This window comes from Electrona antarctica, assembly GCF_951216825.1.
Source record: "Electrona antarctica genome assembly, chromosome: 10".
NCBI classification, from domain to species: domain Eukaryota; kingdom Metazoa; phylum Chordata; class Actinopteri; order Myctophiformes; family Myctophidae; genus Electrona; species Electrona antarctica.
Genome location: NC_136791.1, coordinates 50,348,712 through 50,375,911, shown reverse-complemented (window position 1 = coordinate 50,375,911; position 27,200 = coordinate 50,348,712). Strand labels below are relative to the sequence as shown.

General features: G+C 44.1%; 1 protein-coding gene across 3 annotated transcripts in view; it reads left to right on the top strand.

Moving 5' to 3' along the window:
• Positions 1-2,485: 2,485 nt before the first annotated feature.
• Positions 2,486-27,200, top strand: part of fmn2a (formin 2a) — a 63,080-nt gene continuing 38,365 nt past the window's right edge. For 2 of the 3 annotated variants that reach the window (XM_079511695.1, XM_079511693.1), the window contains exons 1-6: positions 2,486-2,668; positions 3,596-5,625; positions 8,336-8,514; positions 17,806-17,949; positions 18,918-19,618; positions 23,727-23,868. In XM_079511695.1, the coding sequence (XP_079367821.1) occupies positions 3,651-5,625; positions 8,336-8,514; positions 17,806-17,949; positions 18,918-19,618; positions 23,727-23,868 (3,141 nt within the window). In that variant the 5' untranslated portion in view covers positions 2,486-2,668; positions 3,596-3,650. The remainder of the gene's footprint in view (positions 2,669-3,595; positions 5,626-8,335; positions 8,515-17,805; positions 17,950-18,917; positions 19,619-23,726; positions 23,869-27,200) is intronic. The other variant, XM_079511694.1, reaches the window with a different exon arrangement.

Genomic DNA, 27,200 nt, shown 5'->3' with positions numbered 1-27,200 from the left:
ACAAAAAAGGAGGTGGTGCCCCACAGGCCCAGAGGCACACACACGCACACACAGATTCAGTGAGTTCTTCACAGACCCGCGGACAGACAGATACAGACATACTAGTAGCCTACATGGATTTTTGGTTCTTGACAAGCAACCGAATTCCCACTAGGTTTAAACCATCCCAGGATCATCGCCAAAACACACGATAGGTTTGAAGTCAGTCGCAGAGGGAGAGTTGGACATACAGACACACACACAGATTTATGCAATTTATATATAGATTTCTGGACAACCGCTGATCGGTAAGACTTCTGAGCACTGCACTCTCCCAGGTCCTCAGCAATATACACGCCAAATTAGAAGTTGATCAGTTGTCGGTTCTCCAGATATGTGGGGGACACAAAGACCAGACACAAACAAAGTCTGCATGTAGTAATAGTAAATGTCACGGGGAAACCCTGGCCCCTCTCGGGACCCCCCCGGTTGAGCTCTTTTCATCGTTCACCCGTAGGGTCCCTTAGCATTTATTCCACCGTCTATGGTACACAGCTGTACATACGCTCCGTTCAGGCCGTGCTGCGCTCCGCTTAAGTGGTTGTGAGATTTTTCAAAGATGCACAACACTGCTATAGGAGACAACGGAAACGTGGAAGATTTTTTTTCCCCGTTTTGGCTGCTGAAATTCTCTCTTCCTTGACTTCCTTATTGACTTCCCATTGTACCGCCTCCCGCACCGACACTGGCTAGCTGCGCGTCCCTACGTTCCTGATCTGCTCTGTCGCGAGAGGGGCTAGGGGAAACCCGTGCCATATAGGCTATAGGAACTGTGCATGCACACACACTGCACAGCTGCTACCCATAACATTCAACGGCAAGCCGGCTGCTCAGTCAGTGGCGTTTTGAAGCACCCGGAAGAGCGGTCTACTTCCGCACTTTTTTCGATTTGGACAAATCAAGGAAGCTTCCAAAATGCAGAAGTGCAAACAGTGCTGGCAATCCTGTTGATTGGAAGGGGCCAAACACTGTAGAGGAGGAGGGGTGTTTGTTTATGTTGGTTTATCATGTTTTGGCTTTATTATAATAATCTATGAATTGGCACCCGGGAAAGATTGTTGAAAAAGTTAGTAACTTACTTCATGATGTAATTGTGTTTACAGATTACTTAAGAATACACTAATGGGCCTTAGTTAGCCGTGTTTGAGTCAACAGAGTTACTAATAATATGATGGTTTGCCTCACCTGTTTAAAAGGCCTGCTTCAGGGGCAGCCGGGCAGGTGAGTTCAGTTTATCTTCAGGCTAGACAGGAACAATGTTAGGGGAGAATGGGCCCGTGTGGAAGGTTTTAGCTTAGAAACAGTCATTTAGTTCCTGATTTGTAGCGTTCAAGTGTTCTGATTCCTGTTATTTTATTATTTCTGTTAATTATTTTTTGTATTTTGTCGCTGGCTTGCACTGTTTTTGGCAGATAAACAAAACAAAATACCCAAAACTGTATTTGTGGGTCTACAATTTGGAGCCTTGAGCCATCGGCCAACCTTTCACAGTATAGCTAAAGAACTGATAAAAAAATATTGCTGACAAAATATATGATAATGATAATGGCCTACAGTATGCAGTATTTGTTGTAGACAGACAACACACAGATGAATGCCTGGTTTCCTGGCAGAGATGATCATTGCATTAACTAAAATTCCATCATGCCTTCATCTTGTGTCATTTAGACATGTTCTCTGTATATTGGTGTGTTAATCAGTAATCTGCTTCTTCTCATTACAGCAGTACAGCATAGTACAAAATGACACCGCTAGCATACTGAGTGGCACTCAGTGGGACCACATCACACCCATTTTAACCTCTCCTGTTGGCCCCCACCACAGGATCATTATTGTCTCCACCAGGCCGAAGGCATGGGGAGAGAGTATGTTTTGTTTTATATATTTGTGGTACAGCACTGCCTGTTTAAAATATGCTTCATGAATAATAATCATCTGGTAGTTGGAACTCATTTCACGTGACAACAACACCCTGAAGAATGTTATAAGACTGGCATTTACGGTATATTGCTGTGATGTATTAAATGTAGACAACAGCAGCGTTCTGTTACGTAATTGTGTAGCTAGCCTGTCACGGCGTAATAGACAAACTTGTGTCTACACTCTGAGGTCCTGTGTGCTCCCAGATCATTGAAAGGCGTCTCAGACAGTACGTTGCGTTAACCCATTTTGTGCGGGAACCCCTTTTGGTGTTAGCATTATGTTATGCTTTAGCTATTGAAAAATAGCAGATCTACAAGCTCGTAGCGCGCCACCGAGTGGCGCGCTACGAGCTTGTAGGTCTGCTATTTTTGAAAAATCGAAGAACGACTGACATAGAAACATAGCTTTTTCAGAAAACTGTCAGGATGTAGAAGACATTTTTAGAATCTGATCTCAGGTCAATTATGGGTTAAGTGAGTGGGGGGGCCAGTGGGGCTACGGAGACAGGACATGTGATGGGGAACAGCACAGCTTCATGTGACCCAGCGGCTGGGGAGCGTCCCGTTGGAGACAACAAACACTCACTTGTGTTGTTTTCTTCGGGTCAGTAACTTTACTGAAGAGGAACTATCAAGAAGGATCCACCACAAGTATATACTGTACTTTTTTGGAATATTATTAGAATTTCAAGAGGCTTGACAGAGAGGTAAATGTATGCATTTTCTTCCCCACTGTGTATCATAAGCTTGTTGTCTTGTCTCTGAAGAACTGCAGCACACACAGCATAAACCTTTTTCACTAGTTGGGTGGAGTAGAAAGAAATTAAGCTCAAGTGTTTGTATATTATAGCCTACATGGAAGTCTTGAAACTCTCTTTACAAAATCGATTAATGTGAACTATTTAGTGATCATTGTGGACCCCCTCCAAGGGACAGCATTTAATTTAACACATTGGTATTATTACTGTCATGTGTCGGAGAGAACTGAGAGAAATCAGAAAAGAATGGAATAAATGACTGCCTTCACTATTAGGCTACTACTGTACCACACCCATTTATGTTAGGTCAGTTTGCATGTAGGCCTATGACTTCCTTGACTTGATTACACAACACTGCACGTGATACATTTTAGTAATCAACTATTTGAAATGCTTGTATGCTCTTTATAATGTTTTAAAATACAGTATGTGCTATATTTGATGATTAATTCCCCACTGCTGCAGCCATCAGATGTCTCAACCGTAATCGGTAATGGAACATAATTCACTGTTGTTCGTTTCCAGCCTGACCCAGGATGGCTGGCAGTAGAATGGCAGATGTCAGCTTGAGCACATTAAGGCCCTGTCAGTCACAGAGGACTGGGGAAATCCAAACGGCTATGCTATTATTAGATACACTCATTGCAGCAAAACAAACAAGGATTACCTTGGTGACAGCATCTGAAAGGTAGCTGGAGAATTACCATGCTAAAACAGCGGCTGAAGCATAAACTAGAACTCATGCCTCACATAGGAAATGTGAGGCATTTTATTGTGCAGCTTGACTATTGAGAATCGAATGCCTCCTCAATTTAATTTAAGCAGTGTTTTGAATACGATCACAATTCAACCCATTCTCCCTTTCTCTCTCCTTAGCTCAAATAGAGCAGATTGGCTCCCCTGGTGACTGGAGAGCTCCATAGATGTCAGGATGCAGACCATTAAGACAGTGGAAACTCAGGTGCCCCTTCTGAAGGAGAGCTTCTTCACGACTACCTTCAAAGACAGGAGAAAAAGTAGCGTGTCAAACTTGCTCCGTAAACAACAGCACACCCTCCTTCAACAACAGCAACACCCCCCTCAACCTACACCCCTCCCTCCTCTCGAGAGGGGGGATGGACCGCACACTTTGGAGCAAGCACGCCGGGTTCGCTCAGCCAGCAACCCGTTATGCAAGGCGTCAGAGAGCGCAGCGGCAGATGGGAAGCGAAGGGAGGGGCAGCATGGGAGGGAAGATGAGAGAGCGAGCAGTAGCCAGCCAGTGGCTGCCACTGCCAGTCCCCTCCTCCCATCAGCAGCAGTATCATCATCAGAGCAGTGTCTGACTCTGGTGGGCAGGCAGCGGAGATTAGGCAGCGCTGACCGGGGTCAGGCAGCTATAACCCACGAGGAAGCCCAGTCTAAACCTCAACAGCATGGCCTGATCGCTAAGGGCGTCCGCCTGCTCAGAAACATGGGAAATCACGAGGCTAAGCAGAAGAAAGGTGGTGGAACGGGAGGTGGGGGAGCAGGGCAAGACTCCTGCAGTGGGGCAGAGGCTGATGACAGGGAAGGGGACAAGAAATCCAAGAAGGATAGTAGTGGCACAAAGAAGAAATCAAAGTCCGAGTCGTCTAGAAGTTCTGTATTTTCCAGCATGAGAATCAGGAGGAGCTCGTCCAAGTCGAAGGGTTTGTCCAAGGAGGACACCTTGAGACTCGACGCAGTACAGAAGTCTAAAACTCAGGACCAGAATGTGAGTCCTGGTTCTAAGGGAGATCTACACGTTTTGACCGGGGACATTCGTCAGTCCATGGAAAATGTCGAGGACCGAATAGCCAGCTCTGGATCGGACGCTGACCTTTACAGTTTCCACTCGGCGACAGCGGAACAAGAGGACCTGCTTTCTGACATTCAGCAGGCTGTCAGAGGGCAACAGGGAGCCAGTAACGGTCTCCGGAAGATGGTGGCCGCCCCATTCACTGGAGTACCAAACTCTGGGCTGGATAGAAATGCATCCACTGAGACAAACTTTTCCTGCCAAACACCAAACCTACCACCAAAATGTGCCATGCCGATATCAAGAAATTCATCTGAACAGGAGTCACTGAATGAGCGTTGTCCATCGTCTTCAACACAAGACACAGACAGCAGAAGCAGCATCAGTGTCTTTCCTCAAAGCAACAGCACATATAGCTTCCAAGAAGACACGAGTCAAGCCACCACCACATCTTATGAGAGCGCAGAGGAGATCCAAGATGAGCTGGAGAGCCCAGTCCTGCAGCCCATGCAGTTCAGCCAAGGCAGTGTAGCCTCACAGAGCTGTGTCCCTCGTATCCATGTAAGCCCCATGACAGCAGGACCGATCGGGTCACAAAAAAGCGTGAGCAGCATGGACCTGTCCATGGAGAGGGACGAGGAAGAGGAAGGTCGGAGGCAACACTTCCTCTCCTTGCGGAGGAGGAAGAGTAGCATGTCCATAAGCCAGCTGACATTAGACAACCCCATGGTCAGACGGTCATCCTCTTCTGCCTCCTCCACTGTCAAACTCTACCCTCTCATCCAGCCATCGTATGTTAAGACCACCACAAGGCAGCTCACCTCCCCTGTCGCCTCTCCCATTACCAGCCCCGAAGTCCCCAGGAGAACAGACGCCACTGTACTTTCTCGACGCTCCAGCGGGGCCCAGAATCTTCTGACACAGAAGCAGAGGTCCAGCTCCATTGCCGGGCCTCTCAGCGTCTCGCCAGACTGGTCCAACGAGCTGGACGAGCTGAGAGCCAGGCAGGATAGTGGGACCAGGTTCCCAGAGCAGGGGACATCGGCGAAAGGGAACACGGCCGGGAATTACTGGACACTGGGCTCCAGGAGAAGTCAACCTGGCCTCCAGAGCTCCAACGCCGTTTCCTATCAAGAAATCTTCTCTGGTGAGTACTAGTAACACAGGTGATTCAGTTGTTGCTAACTCTGTATACGCCTAATGTTAGAGCGGTAATAATTCACTTCCTCTTCAAACAGATTTCGGTACAGCCGGCTGATGGGATTTCATTCGGCAATTGAAGCACATAAAAGCTTAAAAGCTAGCCTGTGGATGCACATTTCAGCAACTGATTTACATAGTTTCACTTTCAAGGAAAATTAAAGTGCTGCCCTTTGCAGGTTCCATAACTTTCCTGGTGAAACCATACACCGGAGGGTAAATTATTAAATTTCAAATTATAATTTCACTAATGTTTTTAGTTTTTGTTTTGTAGGAATGCAAATTACGATACAATCAATCACGCACATGAAAAGCAGAAGTACAGTAGAAGCTCTTCTAGTAGAATTATCTACAGAACGATTGCACTGTTATGATTAAACAACATCCTTGTCTGTTGTGCTGAGCATCAGCAGCTCTGCACTGTCTGCATTCGGCCTCTTACTTAAGTGGTAAGTGACAACATTACCGCTCACCCATGGCAGAGACACGATCTTCCCCACAGGCTTAGACAGAAATAGACGCATGCAAGAGACAGACACAGAAATGCACTGTGCACAAAACTGCACATACATAGCTAACACTAAGTTGCACGTTATGCGCATCAACACATGACAAAAAACATGTAACCCTAACCCTAAACATAGAACTAAACATAAACCAAATGCTAATCATTCTATTTTATCAGTCTACTAATCCCTGAACAACATCCATGAGCACTACATTCATAAACTAGAAAAAGTGCCCCTCGGGGCACAGGTCTCTGGGAGAACATGCAAACTCCACACAGACAGGCCATTTTGCCAACCCCACCTAGGGTGTGGGCACTGATGACGCCCAGGACCTTCTAGCTGTGAGGCGACCGTACGTGCTACCGACTGCACCACCATGCCCTCGGCTCTGTTTTTTTTGTTTCGTTTTCAATGGCAGTTTCACACATCGCCCATCGCAAATGTATGTCCACGTCGAGCCATGGACAACAAAGCCATGTTATTTTACCTGCTAATTTGACTCTCTCTGATTCACATGTTTTCCACATAAAGTTCATCTTAACGTTATGAACCTCCTGCTTGCCGTGCCCCATCACACACCTGTCAAAGTGAAAGATTAGCCCCTTTTTCCCTCTTATGGACGAGGAGCTCTCTGCATGTCAGTTCACGTCTCCCGCTGTCACATAGTCAACATGTTTGGAGACCACAATGATGACTTGAGCTATATCCACTGCATCAAAATGTCAGGATTCTCTCCACCCTCATGATCGAATCATGCCTGTTTATGGATTTATAGATTACATGACATGTCATGTCTATAATAATCCTTCACAGTTGCAACACGCACTCGCACTCCCATTACAGCTCGCCTGGCTTGTGTAGAAATTAACCCATTTTGACCTGAGATCAGATTCTAAAAATGTCTTCTAAATCCTGACCGTTTTCTGAAAAAGCTATGTTTCTATGTCAGTCGTTTTTCGATTTAAAAAAATAGCAGACCTACAAGCTCGTAGCACACCACTCGGTGGCGCGCTATTTGCTTATAGATCTGCTATTTCTCAATAGCTAAAGCATAACATAATGCTAACACCAAAATCGGTTCCCGCCCCAAAATGGGTTAACACAGACACAAGCAGGTAACATGTTTTTTCTGAATATTCCATTGTGGGTACCAGTCAACACAGTAATTACATAAATTTACTGTGATGATCCATGTGTGCTCTTTCTCCCTCTCGTCTCGACAGTATAGTTGCCTTTCTATCGACAGGCATCAGATCAGATTCAGTGCATTACTCATTAACTCATTTTTGGCGGGAACCCCTTTTGGTGTTGAAAAATAGCAGATCTACAAGCTCATAGCTTGTAGGTCTGCTATTTTTATTGTGAAAAGTCGAAGAACGACTGACATAGAAACATAGCTTTTTCAGAAAACTGTCAGGATATAGAAGACATTTTTAGAAATCCGATCTCAGGTTAAGGGTTAATAGCGCATCAATGATAAAACACTGGGATATTATTAAATACCGTATATATACATGGCCCGTGGAACGGTGTTCCTATTCCCTGAATATCAATTTGAGTTTCTGTGTATAGCGTCTTGTTAACTTAACAGCATGTAATAATTAGCATTTGCTGTTTCCATCTCCTTACTCACCCCTGTGCAGTGTGGCTGGGGAATCAGACAGAGTGTGTGTGTGTGTGTGTGGAGGAGGGTGCTTTCACGTCAATGTGTTTAATTAACACATCAGAAACAGCGACTAATTATTTGATGTCTTTCTCCAGCGCTGTGATCAGAGGTGTTTGCTTTACTAACAGCATTAGATGGTAGTAATATTAGATAGACAAATCAACAAGGAAACATTACCGTGAGTAAGACAGACTTTCTGCAACTGACTAAACAAGAGATCTCTTTCTTCTTTTGTTGACAGAATATCCTCGTTTTGTGATCAGAGGTGTTTGCTTTACTCACAGCATTAGATGTTAGTTACTAGTAATATTAGATAGACAAATCAACAAGGAAACATTACCGTGAGTAAGACAGACTTTCGGCAAATGACTAAACAAGAGATCTCTTTCTTCTTTTGTTGACAGAATATCCTCGTTTTTGATTCCATAATGGCCACTCTCAGTGAATCATAACCCATCATCTTTCCTGCCTCTCCACTACAGGTAAAGTCCTGTTGGAGCGGCTGTGCATGCAGCAGGGAGAGGGCTGTGTGGAAGAGGATGCCAGGGAGATGTGTTGTCATATGCTGGCCGTGGGTCTGCTGCAGCCGTTCAGCGACAGCCCAAGAGAGCAACCCGTCGGCGACATCACGGCCACACCACCAACCACGCTCGCCTTCAGCGTAAGAACCTTGTCAATCACAACACATTTCCACTATCAATATTACTGCATGGCACCAGTATAGAGCTGTGTAATCAGTTCGTTAACCCATTTTAACGTGAGATCAGATTCTAAAAATGTCTTCTACATCCTGACAGTTTTCTGAAAAAGCTATGTTTCTATGTCAGTCGTTCTTCGATTTTTCAAAAATAGCAGACCTACAAGCTCGTAGCGCGCCACTCGGTGGCGCGCTATGAGCTTGTAGATCTGCTATTTTTCAATAGCTAAAGCATAACATAATGCTAACACCAAAAGGGGTTCCCACTTCCCGCCCAAAATGGGTTAAGAGGGAGTGGTGATTATGTATGTTCTGGCGGCGATAGGCACAATGTAGTTCAACAACTGCAACAACAACTGGTTCAACTCAGTTCAAGTTCAATCCCATTTTCAGGGGTAGACAGTTCAACAGCCACAAGGCTTGGCCTCACTGGAAGACAGAGAACAGCGCAATACCGAATGGCTGTCTTTCAAAGTCTGATGGACAGGACACTTATCCCAATTAATGACAGAATGTCACTGCTACACCAGACTGCCTCTGCCATGGCTCTCCACTCACTCACTCACTCAGAACATTGAACATAGGTCATGTAGATTCAGACATGTATATGTTTGACATTGTGAAGTATGTTTTTGTATTCCAGTTTTTCGGTATTTTACTGAATTGTTAATTGTTTATGGACGTCTATCCCCTTGGGTGGTTTGGATGATTAACCTCTCCTGCCATAATGGAGCTTGTCAGCTTATTGGCTTGCGTGATGTATAAATATGGGTGTGGTTCCCATTTTTCAAACGTCTTGATCTGACGAAGATCCAAGTTGGATCAAAACGTTACTATTGGAATGTTTTGGCATGGAGCAAGTCTGCTCACAGCCGACAACAAACCACACCCCAGTGCCACAGGCCCATTTCCAGATTTGAACCCAGTGGCTCGCATAATGGGAAAATGTTAGCAACATTATAAAGACCCTCAGGCTGATAACGGACCTCACAGATTCCTATAGGTTTAGTTTTATAGAATAGAAGTGGGGTAGGCTGTGAATTTGGGACCATGGTTATTTCCTGTTTTGTTAAATTAGCAGACACTTGATTGTTTCTGCACTATACACCAACAATTGACACACACAGCCTACGTTGCTGGCCTAAAAGGCCATCCACAACCAGAATGATAATTAAAGGATACCTACAATGGTTATGATGTGATCATCTACACCGATAACATTCTAAAAACGTGCCAAGCATGTGATATTGATGACCTGGAACATCTGCTGCTCCTCTGCTGCATAGCGGACAAAAAAAAGAAAGGCACAGGTTTATGGGTTCACAAAAAGAATAGGATGATCCATCTCTGTTATGAGAGTCAATGTGAGTGATGGTTGAACTCCACGCCCTGTGAATTCGGGTAGATTTTAATTGGCTTTCAGTGTTTATAGCCTTCATCAAATCACTGTGAAAGTAGTAATCCCAATGGTTTTGTTTGCCGCTTTGTCATTTTAGTTGTGGGGTAGAAGACTCCGCCGTCCACTTGAGTTACAACGAGTTTTAGAACGATACAGTTCTCTTTATAGGATGTTATTGGTGTGGATGGACCTTAATCCATTTTGGGCGGGAACCCCTTTTGGTGTTTCAAGCATTCTGTTATACTTATTTGACTTAAAGGATTTCTTTAAACCAAAAAACCTGGAAACGCACATGGCTTTCATGACTGTATGAAAATGCTGTGTTTGTCATTGCGTTTGGAGTGGAACTTGTTTTGTTTTCGCCATTACTGAAAAGAAGATGTTTGTCGCCGAATAATTAGTTATTTCAATAGATTCGGTGGTTTACGCATCCATCTGTGTTTTATTGTTGGATAATCCCACTGACATACTGCAATGTCTCGTTTTGGGGGGGGAACCCATTTTGCTACACTTTAGCTATTGAAAAATAGCAGATCTACAAGCTCATAGCGTGCCACCGAGTGGCGCGCTATGAGCTTGTATGTCTGCTATTTTTGAAAAATCGTAAAAATGCGGCACAAATGTTCACAAATGGAGGTTTCTTTGATAAGTATGAAGCAATCTGCAGTCAACGAATAATGTACGTCGGGCATTCTGTATAGGCCTGTCAGTTCTCTGTTTTTGTGTGTGTGTAACCATTATCAGAATGATTCATCTACAGAGATTAGGCCCTTTTTCATTACACACTGTACACAGAAGTGAAGCGCACGTAGGCAAGCTTGACCAAACCTGATTTCATGTATATTTCAGTCTTGTTTCACGCAGATCTAATCTCATGCATGTGTTATGCACAGTTCACCAAGCACACTGTCAGTGCCATTCTTGTATCACTAGCCCTGTGCAGCTTAATCCACCCAGTGTACAGTATACTGTAGTTTTGTGTCTAGAAATAGAATGCTATATCTCTATTTTGTCCAATCCTATTGCCATAATGCTACAGTACTTGCTTAGAGTGAGTGTGTGTGTGTGTCTATTTTGTCCAATCCTATTGCCATAATGCTACAGTACGTGTGTGTGTGTGTGTGTGTGTGTGTGTGTGTGTGTGTGTGTGTGTGTGTGTGTGTGTGTGTGTGTGTGTGTGTGTGTGTGTGTGTGTGTGTGTGTGTGTGTGTGTGTGTGTGTGTGTGTGTGTGTGTGTGTGTGTGTGTGTGTGTGTGTGTGTGTGTGTGGTCCAATCCTATTGACATAATGCTACAGTACTTGCTTAGATCGCGTGTGTGTGTGTGTGTGTGTGTGTGTGTGTGTGCACGCGTGCGCAACCGTGTGTGTGCGCACACGTGTGCGAGCGTGCATTTATCTGCCTGGATGTATGAAAACACAAACTCACAAAAGCGAAAGCATGTCTTCACCTCTAATAGTGAATGATGTCCACATGATTGATCCATTATGTGCAGGAGCAGGCTCTGAGTTGTTATATTTCTATGACTGATGTGCTCATTTTCATCAGAGCATTTCTTTGTGACCTGCCAAAGCAGATTTGTACCTCCTGAGTGCATTCGAGTACATGAATTCTCTAGCTATTGTATGCACTATATGCACAGGTTAGTGGGCAGATGCATGCATGAAAGCAATGCATACATAACCAAACAAATACACACTTAGACATGCATGCCCCCACACACCATTGACTACACACACATAGTGTAAGGCAATTAACCCATTTTGGGCGGGAACCCCTTTTGGTGTTAGCATTACGTTATGCTTTAGCTATTGAAAAATAGCAGATCTACAAGCTCATAGCGCGCCACCGAGTGGCGCGCTACGAGCTTGTAGGTCTGCTATTTTTGAAAAATCGAACAACGACTGACATAGAAACATGGCTTTTTCAGAAAACTGTCAGGATGTAGAAGACATTTTTAGAATCTGATCTCAGGTCAAAATGTTAATATGCATCCTCCACAAAGGCACACATCTGCATGAGGGCACTCAGTGCAGTATATGCATGCGCACATTGAAACATCCCATTCACATGGCTGGCTTAATAGTAAAAAATCACACCCGTGTGAAGTGAGGGGCGCTCTTATCATCGTACATCATCATGCATCATCTCATACTGGCCAATCAGAAGGCCTGTTGCCTGTGATTGGTTAGCTGATATGCTCGTTTACATATGACGTACATTTCCCCTTCAATGTCAATGGCGTTTAATGTTGTGATGTTTAATTTACGTCATATTTAGCCTAATTTTGACCTAATTTCTCTGTTCATTGTCAATGGCAAATCTTGATGTGTGGGGACAAGATTTAGCGGATATTTGACCTGCATTCCCCTTTCATTGTCAATGGCAAAGCTTGAGACGTGCAAATGCACTCCTGACTGCACTCTCACGCGCACACACACACACACACACACATACACATGCACGCCCATCTGTGTGTTTGTTTGCGTATACCCGTATACCATCTGCTGACCATGTTATGTAAGAGCTCCACGTGCCCAGGACTTTGGCTGCCTGCTCTTCCCCAGGAGAAAGCCCACGTCTGGGTTAGGCACAAACACGAACCCGTTTGGTTAAAATCACACCCGTGTGAGGTGAGGGGCAGTATTTTTATATCCGCCAGATGACATCTTACGTCTTACGTTGTCATTTACTGCACGAAACAAACATTAAAGTCCATAGACTTGGCAGGCGACCGGTTACTTGTATTTTTTTAATGATTGTTTTTGCCTCTGGGGCCACCAACTCATTTTTTGTGTAGAAACAGGAACTCGGTTTGGCTCCTCCCCTTTCTTAGTCCACTTCCGCCCGGGTGCTTCTGTGTTTATAATTTCCTAATAATAACATTTAGTTTAGGGCAGTGGTGCTGACGGATTCGGCTGTTAGCAGCGTCTGTCTTTGGCATAAACTAAGACAGTGGTTCCCAAATGGTGTGCTTTGAGGCAAGTTCAGGTATTCCCTTTGCGACAACCACTATATACAGTATTATTGCAATATACTGTATCTCCATAGCCATGTGGTCAACACGGATCTGCACCATTTCCCATATTCCATCCTGCTTGGCTAAGATTGGCTTCCAAAGCTCGCATGATTGGTCCGTTTCGAACAAAATGCCACAAATCACATTTCCACTAGGCCGAGGACGACATGCCACTTAATTCTTTCCAAATCAGCCTCACGGTGGCGCTATAACAGGCCAATTCCTGTTTTTATAACTGCATCTCCCAGTTATAGCACCACCATGAGGCCGATTTCTGCAAAACACATTTGTTTATATTAGTCGCACAGATTTCATCCAAATCTCACGCAAATCGGTACACATGATCTATGTAGTCATGTGATCACGACGAGTCTGTTGGATTTCTCAGATTCTACACTGATTGGCTAAGATTGCCTTCCAAAGTTTTCAACACTGGCCCGTTTTGTACAAAATGCTGAAAATCATGAACGCAGGGCCCGAGTGCAGTGCAACTGTGCACGCATGCTCCCACTAGGCTGAGGAAGCAATGCCACTTGACTTCTTTCAAATCAGCCTCATGGTGGCGCTATAACAGGCCAAGTTACGTCTTTACATGCACCGATCTGCATAAAACTTTGCATGCACAAAACATTGTGTGCACACTCCCTACAGCCCAAGGAAAAACATCTGGCCTGCATTTTTCAATTCTGCCTTTTCGAGCGCCACCAGGATGCCCATTTATGTGCAACACTCTTTTCACCGCTTTATTTTGAAGCAGCCTTTAACATAGGAAATCTCTGATTACGTATTGTGCGTGCTGCATGAAATCAAATGCACTGTAAGCTTGGTGTTGTACCAAATGGCACCAACCACCAGAGGGGCTGGGGTTTAGTGTGTGCGCTAGGGCTTTAAGCAACTAGTCGACTGTTCAACTAGTCGACTAGTAAATCCACTAGTTGACCTTGCTGGTACTAGTTGACTAGTAGGCCTCAAGATCAGCTAGAATGCTAGATTATAGTCACCAATGTACAAATGTACAAATATTATATAAAAAAACGTTTTTTATTTTAATTTTTAATTTTCTTTACATAATAGAGTTAACAACTAGTCTACTAGTAAACTAGGCAACTAGTAGAAATCACTAGAAGTGAAAGCCCTAGTGTGCGCGCATGCCCGCCTGCCTGCCTCTGTGTTTGTGTGCATGTCTGTGTGTGTATGTGTGCTGTGCGTGCGTGCGTGCCTGTGTGTGTATGTGTGCTGTGCATGCGTGCGTGCCTGCACGCACAGCTCTAGGTCAGGCAATGAGGGTCTGGTTATTGTAAGGTCCTGTCCTGGTAGTGACTGACTGTACAAAGAAAACATACTCTGGGTCATAGCTGTCCAACTGGAAATAAATAGCTTCTGAGCCCTGCAAAAGAACACAGACACACACATACAGAGTTGCATTGCATGCACGCAAACGCACCATTACCATGGCATAAACCCTAATTTACAGCTTATTTTGGAACGATGAAATTCAGCCCTCGATATGCCATTAAAAATTCAGATCAAATGGTCAACCCACTAATAGCTGGGAGGGAATTAGTCAAAAAATCATCAAGATTGTGCACTTATTGAAAGGTTTTAGATTTTTGGCAATTGGCATGGCATTATGTCTGGGCATAAGGTTTTCAAAAACCATCGCAAATTTATAGTAGTATAATACCTAGGATTGAACCAGGGCTTGTTTTTAGTTACATTTTAATGCTCAATCAATAGCTTTGAGCTGTTGAAGATTAGCTAAATCTGGTTATCAAGCGGGTGGCTGGTATCAGCTGTTCACCTAATTTAATACATTTCCTCTGACCTTTAACAATGTTTCTCTGTGACCCCATGGTCTTTTAGTTGTTGTCTCATTATGTTGTTGGGGAGACACAAAGTATTCTATTGATATTTCTTAACTGAGGGTTAATTTACTTAAGTGCTTTCAGGTGACTCATTCCAAGACTTCAATTGTGTGATGCATGTGTTTCAGTTAAAGCCATCCATGTTGTTTATTGGTCTGACTGACTACAAACACTACATATATACAGGTACAGTACATACATAAATACATAGCTAATAAAGTAGTTGGGCTTACTGAATTCATGTTGAACTTTGACAGAAGCTTGGGATGTCATGTGGGGCGACTGTGGCTCAAGAGGTAGAGCAGGTCCTCCAATGATCCATGGGTCGGCGGTTCGAATCCCGGCTCCTCCTGTCTACATGTCGAAGTGTCCTTGGGCAAGACACTGAACCCCAAATTGCTCCCGATGTGCTGGTTGGTACCTTGCATGGCTTCCGCCGCAATCGGTGTATGAATGTGTGTGTGAATGGGTGAATGTAATGCACAATCTATGTAAAGCGCCTTGGAAAAGGCGCTATATAAATGCACCATTTACCATTTACCATGTGCGCTGCACTGGGCTAGTTTCACTGCACTGCCGCAATAGCACTACTCAAAGTGCACTTTCTTAACAATGCCCAGACATGGCATACACAGTGGGAGGACCAATAATCAAATTAATTAGCTCCGTGGATTAGATTTACCAGGAACGTTGCAAAATAGACAAACAAAATAAATACACATTAGCAAATAAACAATCTGACATCACATACATTAATTAAAAACATTCTTACTGGCCTGGGCCATGGCTCAGTGGTCCAGGCACCTTGGCTGGTAATCCAGTCTGGCAGTGTGCCGCGGGTTCGACTCCCGATCCCGACGGCCTTTACTGCATGTCTTCCCCCCCATCTCTCTCCCCATTTCCCTATTAGCCTACTGTCTGTCCCTCCATAAAATATATAAAATAAAGGCGAAAGCCACAAAAAAAACATAAAAAAAAAAAAATCTTACTGCAGAGTGAGCACCACCGAAATGTGCCTCACATTCAGATTGCAGAGAGGGAGATGTACCCCTGATGAGGTGTATGCATAATAATGCTATTTTGTAACCACCAAATCAAGCAGTATATTATTTACATATCAATGTCATACGGTCAGCGGTCACGCTGGATCACACTACTCACCACATACAGTATATCACACACAAATACCTTTGATCAGCGATAACACACACATACACACACACACACACACGCACACACAGACACACGCGCACACGCCAGAGTGACATACATAAAAACACCATTCTGTTAGATAGTATGTTATTTAGACATAATGATAGATTGTTTTTCCTCTATTCTGTGTAGCACTTCATTGTTTTCTGTTGTTTGACTAGGGTTTGTGCCATTTACTCAGATCTTGCACTGTATAAGTCACTCTGGATAAGTGTCTGATAACTGCCTAAATTCAAATTGTAGCTATCTATCATCTCAAATCCCATTTTAGATTCTGCCAATATGAATTGTCATGAAACTTACTTTTAGGGAAGTGAAATAGCTATGTTCATGTTATGTATGTTATGTATTTCTAAATTACATAGGCTATATATATTGTCGGTAAATTGTCTGTATATATTTAACTCCATCTTGAGTTGAACTCCTCTGTGTACCTTTACCTTTACTCACTGACTAACCTCTGTGTACCTTTACCTTTACTCACTGACTAACCTCTGTGTACCTTTACCTTTACTCACTGACTAACCTCTGTGTACCTTTACTCACTGACTAACCTCTGTGTACCTTTACCTTTACTCACTGACTAACCTCTGTGTACCTTTACCTTTACTCACTGACTAACCTCTGTGTACCTTTACTCACTGACTAACCTCTGTGTACCTTTACTCACTGACTAACCTCTGTGTACCTTTACTCACTGACTAACCTCTGTGTACCTTTACTCACTGACTAACCTCTGTGTACCTTTACTCACTGACTAACCTCTGTGTACCTTTACCTTTACTCACTGACTAACCTCTGTGTACCTTTACTCACTGACTAACCTCTGTGTACCTTTACCTTTACTCACTGACTAACCTCTGTGTACCTTTACTCACTGACTAACCTCTGTGTACCTTTACCTTTACTCACTGACTAACCTCTGTGTACCTTTACCTTTACTCACTGACTAACCTCTGTGTACCTTTACTCACTGACTAACCTCTGTGTACCTTTACCTTTACTCACTGACTAACCTCTGTGTACCTTTACTCACTGACTAACCTCTGTGTACCTTTACTCACTGACTAACCTCTGTGTACCTTTACCTTTACTCACTGACTAACCTCTGTGTACCTTTACCTTTACTCACTGACTAACCTCTGTGTACCTTTACTCACTGACTAACCTCTGTGTACCTTTACTCACTGACTAACCTCTGTGTACCTTTACTCACTGACTAACCTCTGTGTACCTTTACTCACTGACTAACCTCTGTGTACCTTTACTCACTGACTAACCTCTGTGTACCTTTACTCACTGACTAACCTCTGTGTACCTTTACTCACTGACTAACCTCTGTGTACCTTTACTCACTGACTAACCTCTGTGTACCTTTACCTTTACTCACTGACTAACCTCTGTGTACCTTTACTCACTGACTAACCTCTGTGTACCTTTACTCACTGACTAACCTCTGTGTACCTTTACTCACTGACTAACCTCTGTGTACCTTTACTCACTGACTAACCTCTGTGTACCTTTACCTTTACTCACTGACTAACCTCTGTGTACCTTTACTCACTGACTAACCTCTGTGTACCTTTACTCACTGACTAACCTCTGTGTACCTTTACCTTTACTCACTGACTAACCTCTGTGTACCTTTACCTTTACTCACTGACTAACCTCTGTGTACCTTTACTCACTGACTAACCTCTGTGTACCTTTACTCACTGACTAACCTCTGTGTACCTTTACTCACTGACTAACCTCTGTGCAGGTAGAGCAGCTGTACACCTGGGCATCTTTTGGCCTGCCAGTACCCTCCCACCTGTGGGAATTGTATGGCAGAAGCCCAGGCATAGTACAATGGCCCCCTCCACAGCAGCTGTCAGGCAAGACATCCAGAGGAGCACCCTCTCAGGTGAGTGTATGTCTAAATATTGTGTTAATTTACTTCCTTAACATTTTTAACTTGATCTGTGGTACTGCCTCTGTGGACAACTCCCTGCTATTTGTCAGGACTAATAACATATGATCTTCAGTTATTAACCCATTTTGACCTGAGATCAGATTCTAAAAATGTCTTCTACATCCTGACAGTTTTCTGAAAAAGCTATGTTTCTATGTCAGTGGTTCTTCAATTTAAAAAAAATAGCAGACCTACAAGCTTGACCTACGAGCTTGTAGATCTGCTATTTTTCAATAGCTAAAGCATGACATAATGCTAACACCCAAAATGGGTTAACCGTGTGTGAAGGAAATATACTGCATGTTAGACTATTATAGTCCTATACCCATTTATGAAAATGGCAGTAACTCAATTCCCCCACCAGAGGGCAGACTTAGCATGAAATACTTTTCTGCATCACTTTAAGCCTGTATTCCTCAGTATAATCGTAAATCAAACAGGCCACATACTGTAGAACAAAATGTTGAGATTTAACCACAGCTGGGGAATGTGTACATCCCGACACGGATCCTCAATGGCCCATATGAGGCCCAGCGAGACTCCCTGTCTCTGGGGTCAAATCTCTCAGTCTCCCCTCATCCCTGGTCTACCAGTCTGGAGCCAGAGGTCTGATGGAGTCTAGACATAATGGACTGCCTTGACCCTATAGCTCAAAGCCCTGCCACTAAACTCCCTTAGTTGTGGGTGTTTTGCTTTTTTTATGTTATAATGTCCGAGACTTGGCAGCAAATCCCCGAGATGAAAGTATTGTTGCACTCTGGGATTTGTGGTTCAAACGTACAATAGGCTCGATAGCCTGCTTTCAAAGGGAATCTCAAAGCAAGACGGACAGCAAAACATTAACCTCGTGAGTTTAGCTTCTTAGTTCTAAGCTCTATACTGTACTTGCAGGCCTTTAAACTCTTCCCTTTGGTTCCTAGCAGGCGGAATTCATCAGGTTGAAATCAGGTCAGCCGTCTCCGGAGGATAAAGAGGGTCTCATCCCTCAGCTGGAGAGGACCGTCGATGACCTCAGGGTCAAGATAGCGCTGCTGCAGGGCCAGCGGCTCTCAGGGGACAACGTTACCCGCCTCAATGCCTCGGTGACGAGGGGAGGGAGGGCGGAGAGGTCTGTGCAGACCTCCCCTGTGGAAGAAGGCTTTAAGTTTGACGTGCCTTTAAAGGACGGACCCGCTGGCCCCTCTGTTCCGGCCCCTCCGCGACCCCCACAGGGCTTTGTCTGCACCTGCCAGCAGAGTCCACCTCCACCTCCAGGCATTCCACCTGGGGGAATGCCTCCTCCTCCACCACCACCACCCTTACCAGGCGGTGCCGGCGCTCTGACACCCCCACCTCCCCCACCGCCCTTACCTGGGCAGGGGCCGTGTCCCCCACCCCCGCCCCCTCCTCCACTACCACCTGGTATGGGCTGTCCACCTCCACCACCACCCCCTCTACCCGGGATGGGACCTCCACCCCCACCACCCCCACCTGGGATGGGGCCTCCACCGCCCCCGGGCTTTGGGCCCCCTCCACCCTCAGGCAGGATGGTCCAGGAGGCTGGCCCCGCCAAGGCCCTCATTGAACCCCCCAAACCCATGAAGCCACTCTACTGGACGCGTATTCAACTGTATGCCAAAAAGTAAGTCTACTATAGCAGTTTTCTTTTTGAGGGGCGCTAGCCGCTCCTATGCACAGCTTTGTGTGTATGTCTGTCTGTCTGTTTGAGCACGGAATGTGCGTTTGACGACGGAATGTGCTCATAATGATTGGACATCATGTTGTTGACATCATCAGACGTCATCGTTGTGATGAAAGGCGCCGCTCACTTCACACATGTGTGATTTTTGAGTGGTGTAAACCTTTGTTAGTTTACGTGTCTGTTCGTACCAAAAAATTAGCATGGTTGCTATGATCACCCAGTTCACACGGGTGTGATTTCATTACGTCAGACATTACGTCAGACCACAGCTGATCAGTCTATATAAGACCTTACACCACTCAGTTCACACGGGTGTGATTTTTTTATTTCACACATGTAACCTCCGTTGCTGTGCTGGGGGTTCTTCTGACACTGGGGGACACAATCAGGGAGCTGGTACAAACATATTTATGGTAGAGGGGGCAAGATGGTACAATCCAGACCAAATGGAAATGTACCATCTTGCTGTAACATGTCATTATGCACACAATTATTCCGACTGGTCCAACATTATAACTATACCTATCCCTAACCTCAAACTAATCTAACGGTCGGAATAATGGCCAAACCGTAAACCTAACCCGTAAACCTAACCTAACCTCACAGGAAGCCATGGGTTTGTTTTAACCTGCCACACATGTCGGGAACGTCGGGAGCCACTGGTGAGTTTTAACCGGCCACAGATTAGTTGTAACCGGCCATGCATGTTGGGAGCAACGGTGTTGTCGGACCAATGCCTGTCGCCATACCGTTAGTATGTCTAACCAACGTGTGCACCCCGTCATGACAGAGGCTCTCTTGGCAATATGTGGGGATGGCTGATGTATTACAATTTACAATTTAGGCATTTAGCAGACGCTCTTAATCCAGAGCGATTTACATTAAGCAAGAACAAAAAAGCATGGGAATACATCACATAAAAAAGCATTTATCATGAAACATGCGTACCGTAAGCTAAGAACGTAACAGTGGGATATCTATATAATGAAACTATATAAACTATACATATATACTATACTATGCCATACATATGTATTGTGTGTTATGACTACATACAATGCAATTATAGTATATAATAATTATTATTATAGTAATTATAGTATCAACAAAGATCCTTCATTTACCAAAATACACCATCCCACGCCTCGCCACTATAGGTACGAAATTGTACACTCCACTTTCCCTTGGAAAGTTATTTCTGCAAAGCGCATATAACAAATATAACATCTAAAACAACATTTAGTCTATGTTGTGAGTCTACATTTGTATACACATGAGGAATTAGTTGGAATGTAACATTTAGAAGACAATGGCAAGCCGTCAACGGGTGCAGGGAGGTGTGAAGATCATTAGACGAGTGGGGGAGAGAATGGCCAATCAAATCGCACGAAAAACACGGTCATCCTGACCGTTAGCCGTCATAGTAGTAGTGAAATTTCTTCAGTCATGCTAGTGTTAAGAGACTTTACATGTCCTAAACCCACGTAACACAGACACAGGAAATGAAGTTTGTCTTCATTATCTATGTGCAGTCATATCCAGCTCAGCTGAGCCAGGTACGTGTGACTGATCAGCCATCACCCACAACACAGTAAGGGACAGTGTTTGTCATTTATTTATATACAGAGCATTTAAAAAGAATTAACATAATCACCCATGAATAAAGACAGCTAAACCAAGTAAAATCCTTCTTGAAATGTTTCATAAAGATTTGGACATTCAATCATATTATCATTTTAATTCAACAACAAGTTTTTGATGGAGGAATGTACAACTTAGAGGTTGGCTTTATCATAAATCATCCTGCAAAAAGGGAAAAAAAGATCTTGACATGCTACATCTTTGCCTCAGTTTTTTTTTTTTTAAAACATGTTTATTGATTTTTCTTTACAACATAGTAATTTCAAAACAATTATTCACATATATCCCCCCCCCCCCCCACACATCCCCATGGTAGCACAAATACAAACAAATCTTCGAAGAAACATCAGGAAATGTCCATAAATACAGAACAAATTAAAAAAAACACAAGAAAAAAAAAACACATTACATACAGTTATCTTTGCCTCAGTTAAAGGAGAGTATATGGCCAGTGTATCAGTAAGTGGAGGCATTACAGATAGTGTGTGTAAACAAAATGCATGGCTGATCATGTGAAGATAGACATGCATCATTCACATTAAGGTATTCCCCTCTGAACTGTGGGGACTGGAGACAGACAGAGAGAGAGAGAGAGAGCTTGACCATTTAAGATAAAGATCTGCCAAAAGAGCCATAGAGATGGTAACATGGTGGAAAATGAGGTTGAGATGCCGGCCAGGAATTGCGTTGCACAGTGGTTTGACTTGAACCAGGTGCTCTCTCTCTCTTCAGGCCAGGAAATAAATGATACTAAAATAAATATTACGTGTATAATAATATGTGATTTACTGCAGTATTTTCCTTCAAGTTTCCTTCAACTTTTGAGGTAGAAAATGAGCAATGTGATGTGCCTAACCTGGTCCGGTTCTGTTTTATTAGTACAAATGCAAATACAATGTAAAGTCATTTATTTGAAAGTCTTTGGTTCTTCATGTGGGCTTTGTAGGCCTACTTGTATTTGTGCACAAGTTTAACCCATTATGTTATGCTTTAGCTATTGAAAAATAGCAGATCTACAAGCTCATAGCGCCCCACCGAGTGGCGTGCTATGAACTTGTAGGTCTGCTATTTTTGAAAAATCGTTAAAATGTGCCTCAAATCTTTCAGAAAGTTGTTGAACTTTTTTTTTTTTTATATATTTTTAAATTTCGACGTCAGGCCTGAATGGGTTAAAGGGTGACAGTGGTACAGCACACTATACAGAATACACATTGTAGACAATCCAGGAGCCACATTTATAAGCCACATTTATAATAAAAATCACACCCGTGTGAACTGAGTGGTGTAAGGTCTGTCTGACGTAATGAAATCATGTCTGACGTAATGAAATCACACCCGGGTGTGATTTCATTACCTGGCTTTGTTTGTGCAGAAAAAATGAGCATGGTTGCTATGTTCACCCTGTTCACCCGGGTGTGATTTCATTACGTCATTACAACAGGGTGAACATAGCAACCATGCTCATTTTTTCTGCACAAAAAAGCCAGTTGTAGGAGTGGTTTACACCACTCAACAATAATAATACATTTAATACTATACTATCGTAAGTTTGATATAGGCCTACCGGTACATAAATGTCTACCTACCACGTAGAAGCGGAAAGGGATTCTGTACATTTCATGTATTCAGTCTTGTTTATATTAAGCTGCAGGATGAAGTATCCATTTCTTAATGGAAGTTGACAGTTCAATGTACCTTTTGTCAGATATATATCTGGCATAAAGTCAGGGTGATGTTCAGGCTTTGTTTGAAATATGAGTGTCCATTATTGTATCCATCCATCTCAGATTATGCATTTGAGATTGAGAACGAATGTCTCATTTTGTATTGTAATGCCAACTATTGTAGAATAACTTTATAAGTCACTTCCAATAGAATTCAATTGCATTGAATTGCGCTTAGACATAAGAAACATCACATCCGTGTGAAGTGAGGGGTGCTCTTATCATCGTACATCATATTGGCGTAACATGTCGATTTGCTCAGACACATAATTTACGTCATATTATGACGTAAATTCTCCATTCATTGTCGGTGGGAATTTATTCTTTGTGTCGGACGAAAATAGCCATTTTGCTCGTCTACATAACGTAAATTCTCCATTCATTGACAATGGCATTTAATGTTTGTGTTAGGACAAAAATGTACACTATAGCTGAATATAAATGCTGTTTATAAATAGATAGATAGATCTTTATTGATCCCGTGGGGGGGATTTAGGTGTCTGTAGGATTGCCCAGACTAGCATTTACATGAGTTATTAACTGTTATATACAGTAAACGTAGTCAAAGTGTAAATGCAGTCTATCCTCAGTAATATGGTTATTTATACAGTCGATACCCAATGGATAATCAGGAAAAAGAAACATGTACAGTAATACTAATATATACCCTACTGTCTTCATAGGGACAGTACCTCTCTGGTGTGGGAGAAGATCGAAGAGCCAACCGTTGACTTTAACGAGTTTGTGGACCTCTTTGCCAAAACTGCCGTCAAGGAGAAGAAGAAACCAATATCGGACACAATCAGCAAATCGAAGGCCAAACAGGTTTGTGTGTACATGTAAACATGTATATGTGTGTAATGTGTATGCACCATGTATGCATTTTCGTATGTGATCATGCCATTGTGTGCGTGTGCGCAACCATTAATGTGCATGTACGGGTCTATTTGTGCAAGCCACTCTCTGACTCCTAGCTTCTTCGACTCCTAGCCTCTCTGACTCCTAGTCCCTCTGACTCCTAGCATCTCTGACTCCTAGCTTCTTCGACTCCTAGCCTCTCTGACTCCTAGCACCTCTGACTCCTATCACCTCTGACTCCTAGTCCCTCTGACTCCTAGGCCCTCTGACTCCTAGGCTCTCTGACTCCTAGCCTCTCTGACTCCTAGTCCCTCTGACTCCTAGTCCCTCTGACTCCTAGTCCCTCTGACTCCTAGCATCTCTGACTCCTAGCTTCTTCGACTCCTAGCCTCTCTGACTCCTAGCCTCTCTGACTCCTAGCCTCTCTGACTCCTAGCATCTCTGACTCCTAGCTTCTTCGACTCCTAGTCCCTCTGACTCCTAGCCTCTCTGACTCCTAGCCTCTCTGACTCCTAGTCCCTCTGACTCCTAGTCCCTCTGACTCCTAGCATCTCTGACTCCTAGCATCTCTGACTCCTAGCATCTCGGACTCCTATAGCCTCTCTGACTCCTAGCCTCTCTGACTCCTAGTCCCTCTGACTCCTAGTCCCTCTGACTCCTAGTCCCTCTGACTCCTAGCCTCTCTGACTCCTAGCCTCTTTGACTCCTAGCATCTCTGACTCCTAGCATCTCTGACTCCTAGTCCCTCTGACTCCTAGCATCTCTGACTCCTAGCATCTCTGACTCCTAGTCCCTCTGACTCCTATAGCCTCTCTGACTCCTAGCATCTCTGACTCCTAGTCCCTCTGACTCCTATAGCCTCTCTGACTCCTAGTCCCTCTGACTCCTAGCCTCTCTGACTCCTAGTCCCTCTGACTCCTAGTCCCTCTGACTCCTAGTCCCTCTGACTCCTAGTCCCTCTGATTCCTAGTCCCTCTGACTCCTAGCATCTCTGACTCCTAGTCCCTCTGACTCCTATAGCCTCTCTGACTCCTAGCATCTCTGACTCCTAGTCCCTCTGACTCCTATAGCCTCTCTGACTCCTAGTCCCTCTGACTCCTATAGCCTCTCTGACTCCTAGCCTCTCTGACTCCTAGCCTCTCTGACTCCTAGCCTCTCTGACTCCTAGTCCCTCTGACTCCTAGTCCCTCTGACTACTAGCCTCTCTGACTCCTAGCCTCTCTGACTCCTAGCATCTCTGACTCCTAGTCCCTCTGACTCCTATAGCCTCTCTGACTCCTAGTCCCTCTGACTCCTAGCTTCTTCGACTCCTAGCCTCTCTGACTCCTAGCATCTATGACTCCTATTCCCTCTGACTCCTAGTCCCTCTGACTCCTAGCTTCTTCGACTCCTAGCCTCTCTGACTCCTAGCTTATTCAACTCCTAGCATCTCTGACTCCTAGCATCTCTGACTCCTAGTCCCTCTGACTCCTATAGCCTCTCTGACTCCTAGCCTCTCTGACACCCAGTCACTCTGACTGACTGATTGACGGGAGGAGGAACAGAACTGCTGTAGCCAGACAGAGTTATTATGTGGTGTGAGTTCTGGCTCCTAGCCGGCTACCCCTTCAACCTGACCATCCACATGTGGCGTGGAGCCAGTGGCTCGCGTGCGGCGAGGTAACCTCACGATGGTGATGACTGTTGAGAGAGAGAGAAGACGGAGGGGAAAAAAGAGGAGGGAGGGAGGCATGCAGTGGTGCAAGTGAGAGGCCCGGGAGCTGTAATTGTTGATGCGGTTCCCCCTATGGTGCTTTCTGAATGACTGATTTTAACAGTCACAACGTTAGGTCTCCCTCCCTGATGCCCTTTAACCACTTGAACCCTAGCGTCTCAATCCTGGCGGCGAACGTTCTGTGAATTATAGCCGATCTACAAGCTCACAATGCGTTGCAATGTGCAACCCTCCTGAGAAATGTGGCTGTGCTATCCGCAGTCTTGTTTCTCTCATGACCCACATTTCACGACCACAGGTAAGAGTAGGAAGATTGACCAGTAGATCAGGAGTCTATTTTTGTCACAATGGGGTGACAGACACAGCGAACACGGTTCCGCTGACGCTGCCAGTTTCACTGGCTGATCTTCCATCCTCCCCTCACTCGAGAACAAGACATACTAGTGCTAGAGATAATTAAACTTCTACACTTGAGGTATAAGGACTCATTCCCTACCTGGAAGGAAATCCACCGGTTTCTTGCCGAGAACCATGGGTTCAGATTTAGAGATGCTGAAACTCATCTCATAGCGGCGTCACACTCAGCTGCTGCAAAGTGATCCAGTGAGTCAAACGGAACACAACCACCCTAAAGACTAATCATTGTGTATATTCCTGCACTATACCTACATCCAGTGATCTTGGTACAATATAGAAATTGATCTATTGAAGATTGTGACGTTCAAATGTACATATTTTTTGTTTTGATTGTATTGCTGTATTGTTGTATTGTGCTTTCTGCTTTGGCAATGTAAACGTATGTTTTCTCATGCCAATAAAGCCCTTTGAATTGAATTGAGTGCTGAAGCTGAAGGACGCACGCACGCACGTGCACACACACACACACACACACACACACACACACACTCCTGAACTCCACACACCAGAACTTTGTGGTACATTGACATGAAAACATAATGTCACTCACACCAATGCCATCAAATGCAGTTCTGTTTTTCGGTGCTCTCCCCTTTTTGTTTTCTTAGGCAGAACAAATTGCTCCTCAGGGGGTTTGTTTTTCACATGCGACTCGGAGCCGTATAGGCTTGATGAAAATCCATATTGGTTCCGACGTTGAAAACAAAGCATTTCTGGCATGACTGACACATGCGATCAGAAAACAAATTAAACACGCACGCATGCAAGATCAATCGATGATTGACTGACTTGACTTAAAGGATTTCTTTAAACCAAAAAACCTGGAAACGCACATGGCTTTCATGAGTGTTTGAAAATGCTGTGTTTTGTCATTGCGTTTGGAGTGGAACTTGTTTTGTTTTCACCATTACTGAAAAGAAGATGTTTGTCGCTGAATAATTAGTTATTTCAATAGATTCGGTGGTTTACGCATCCATCTGTGTTTTATTGTTGGATAATCCCACTGACATACTGCAAGGGCAGTCTCGTTTTAACCCATTTTGGGCGGGAACCCCTTTTGCTACACTTTAGCTATTGAAAAATAGCAGATCTACAAGCTCATAGCGCGGCACCGAGTGCCGCGCTACGAGCTTGTAGGTCTGCTATTTTTGAAAAATAGTGAAAATGT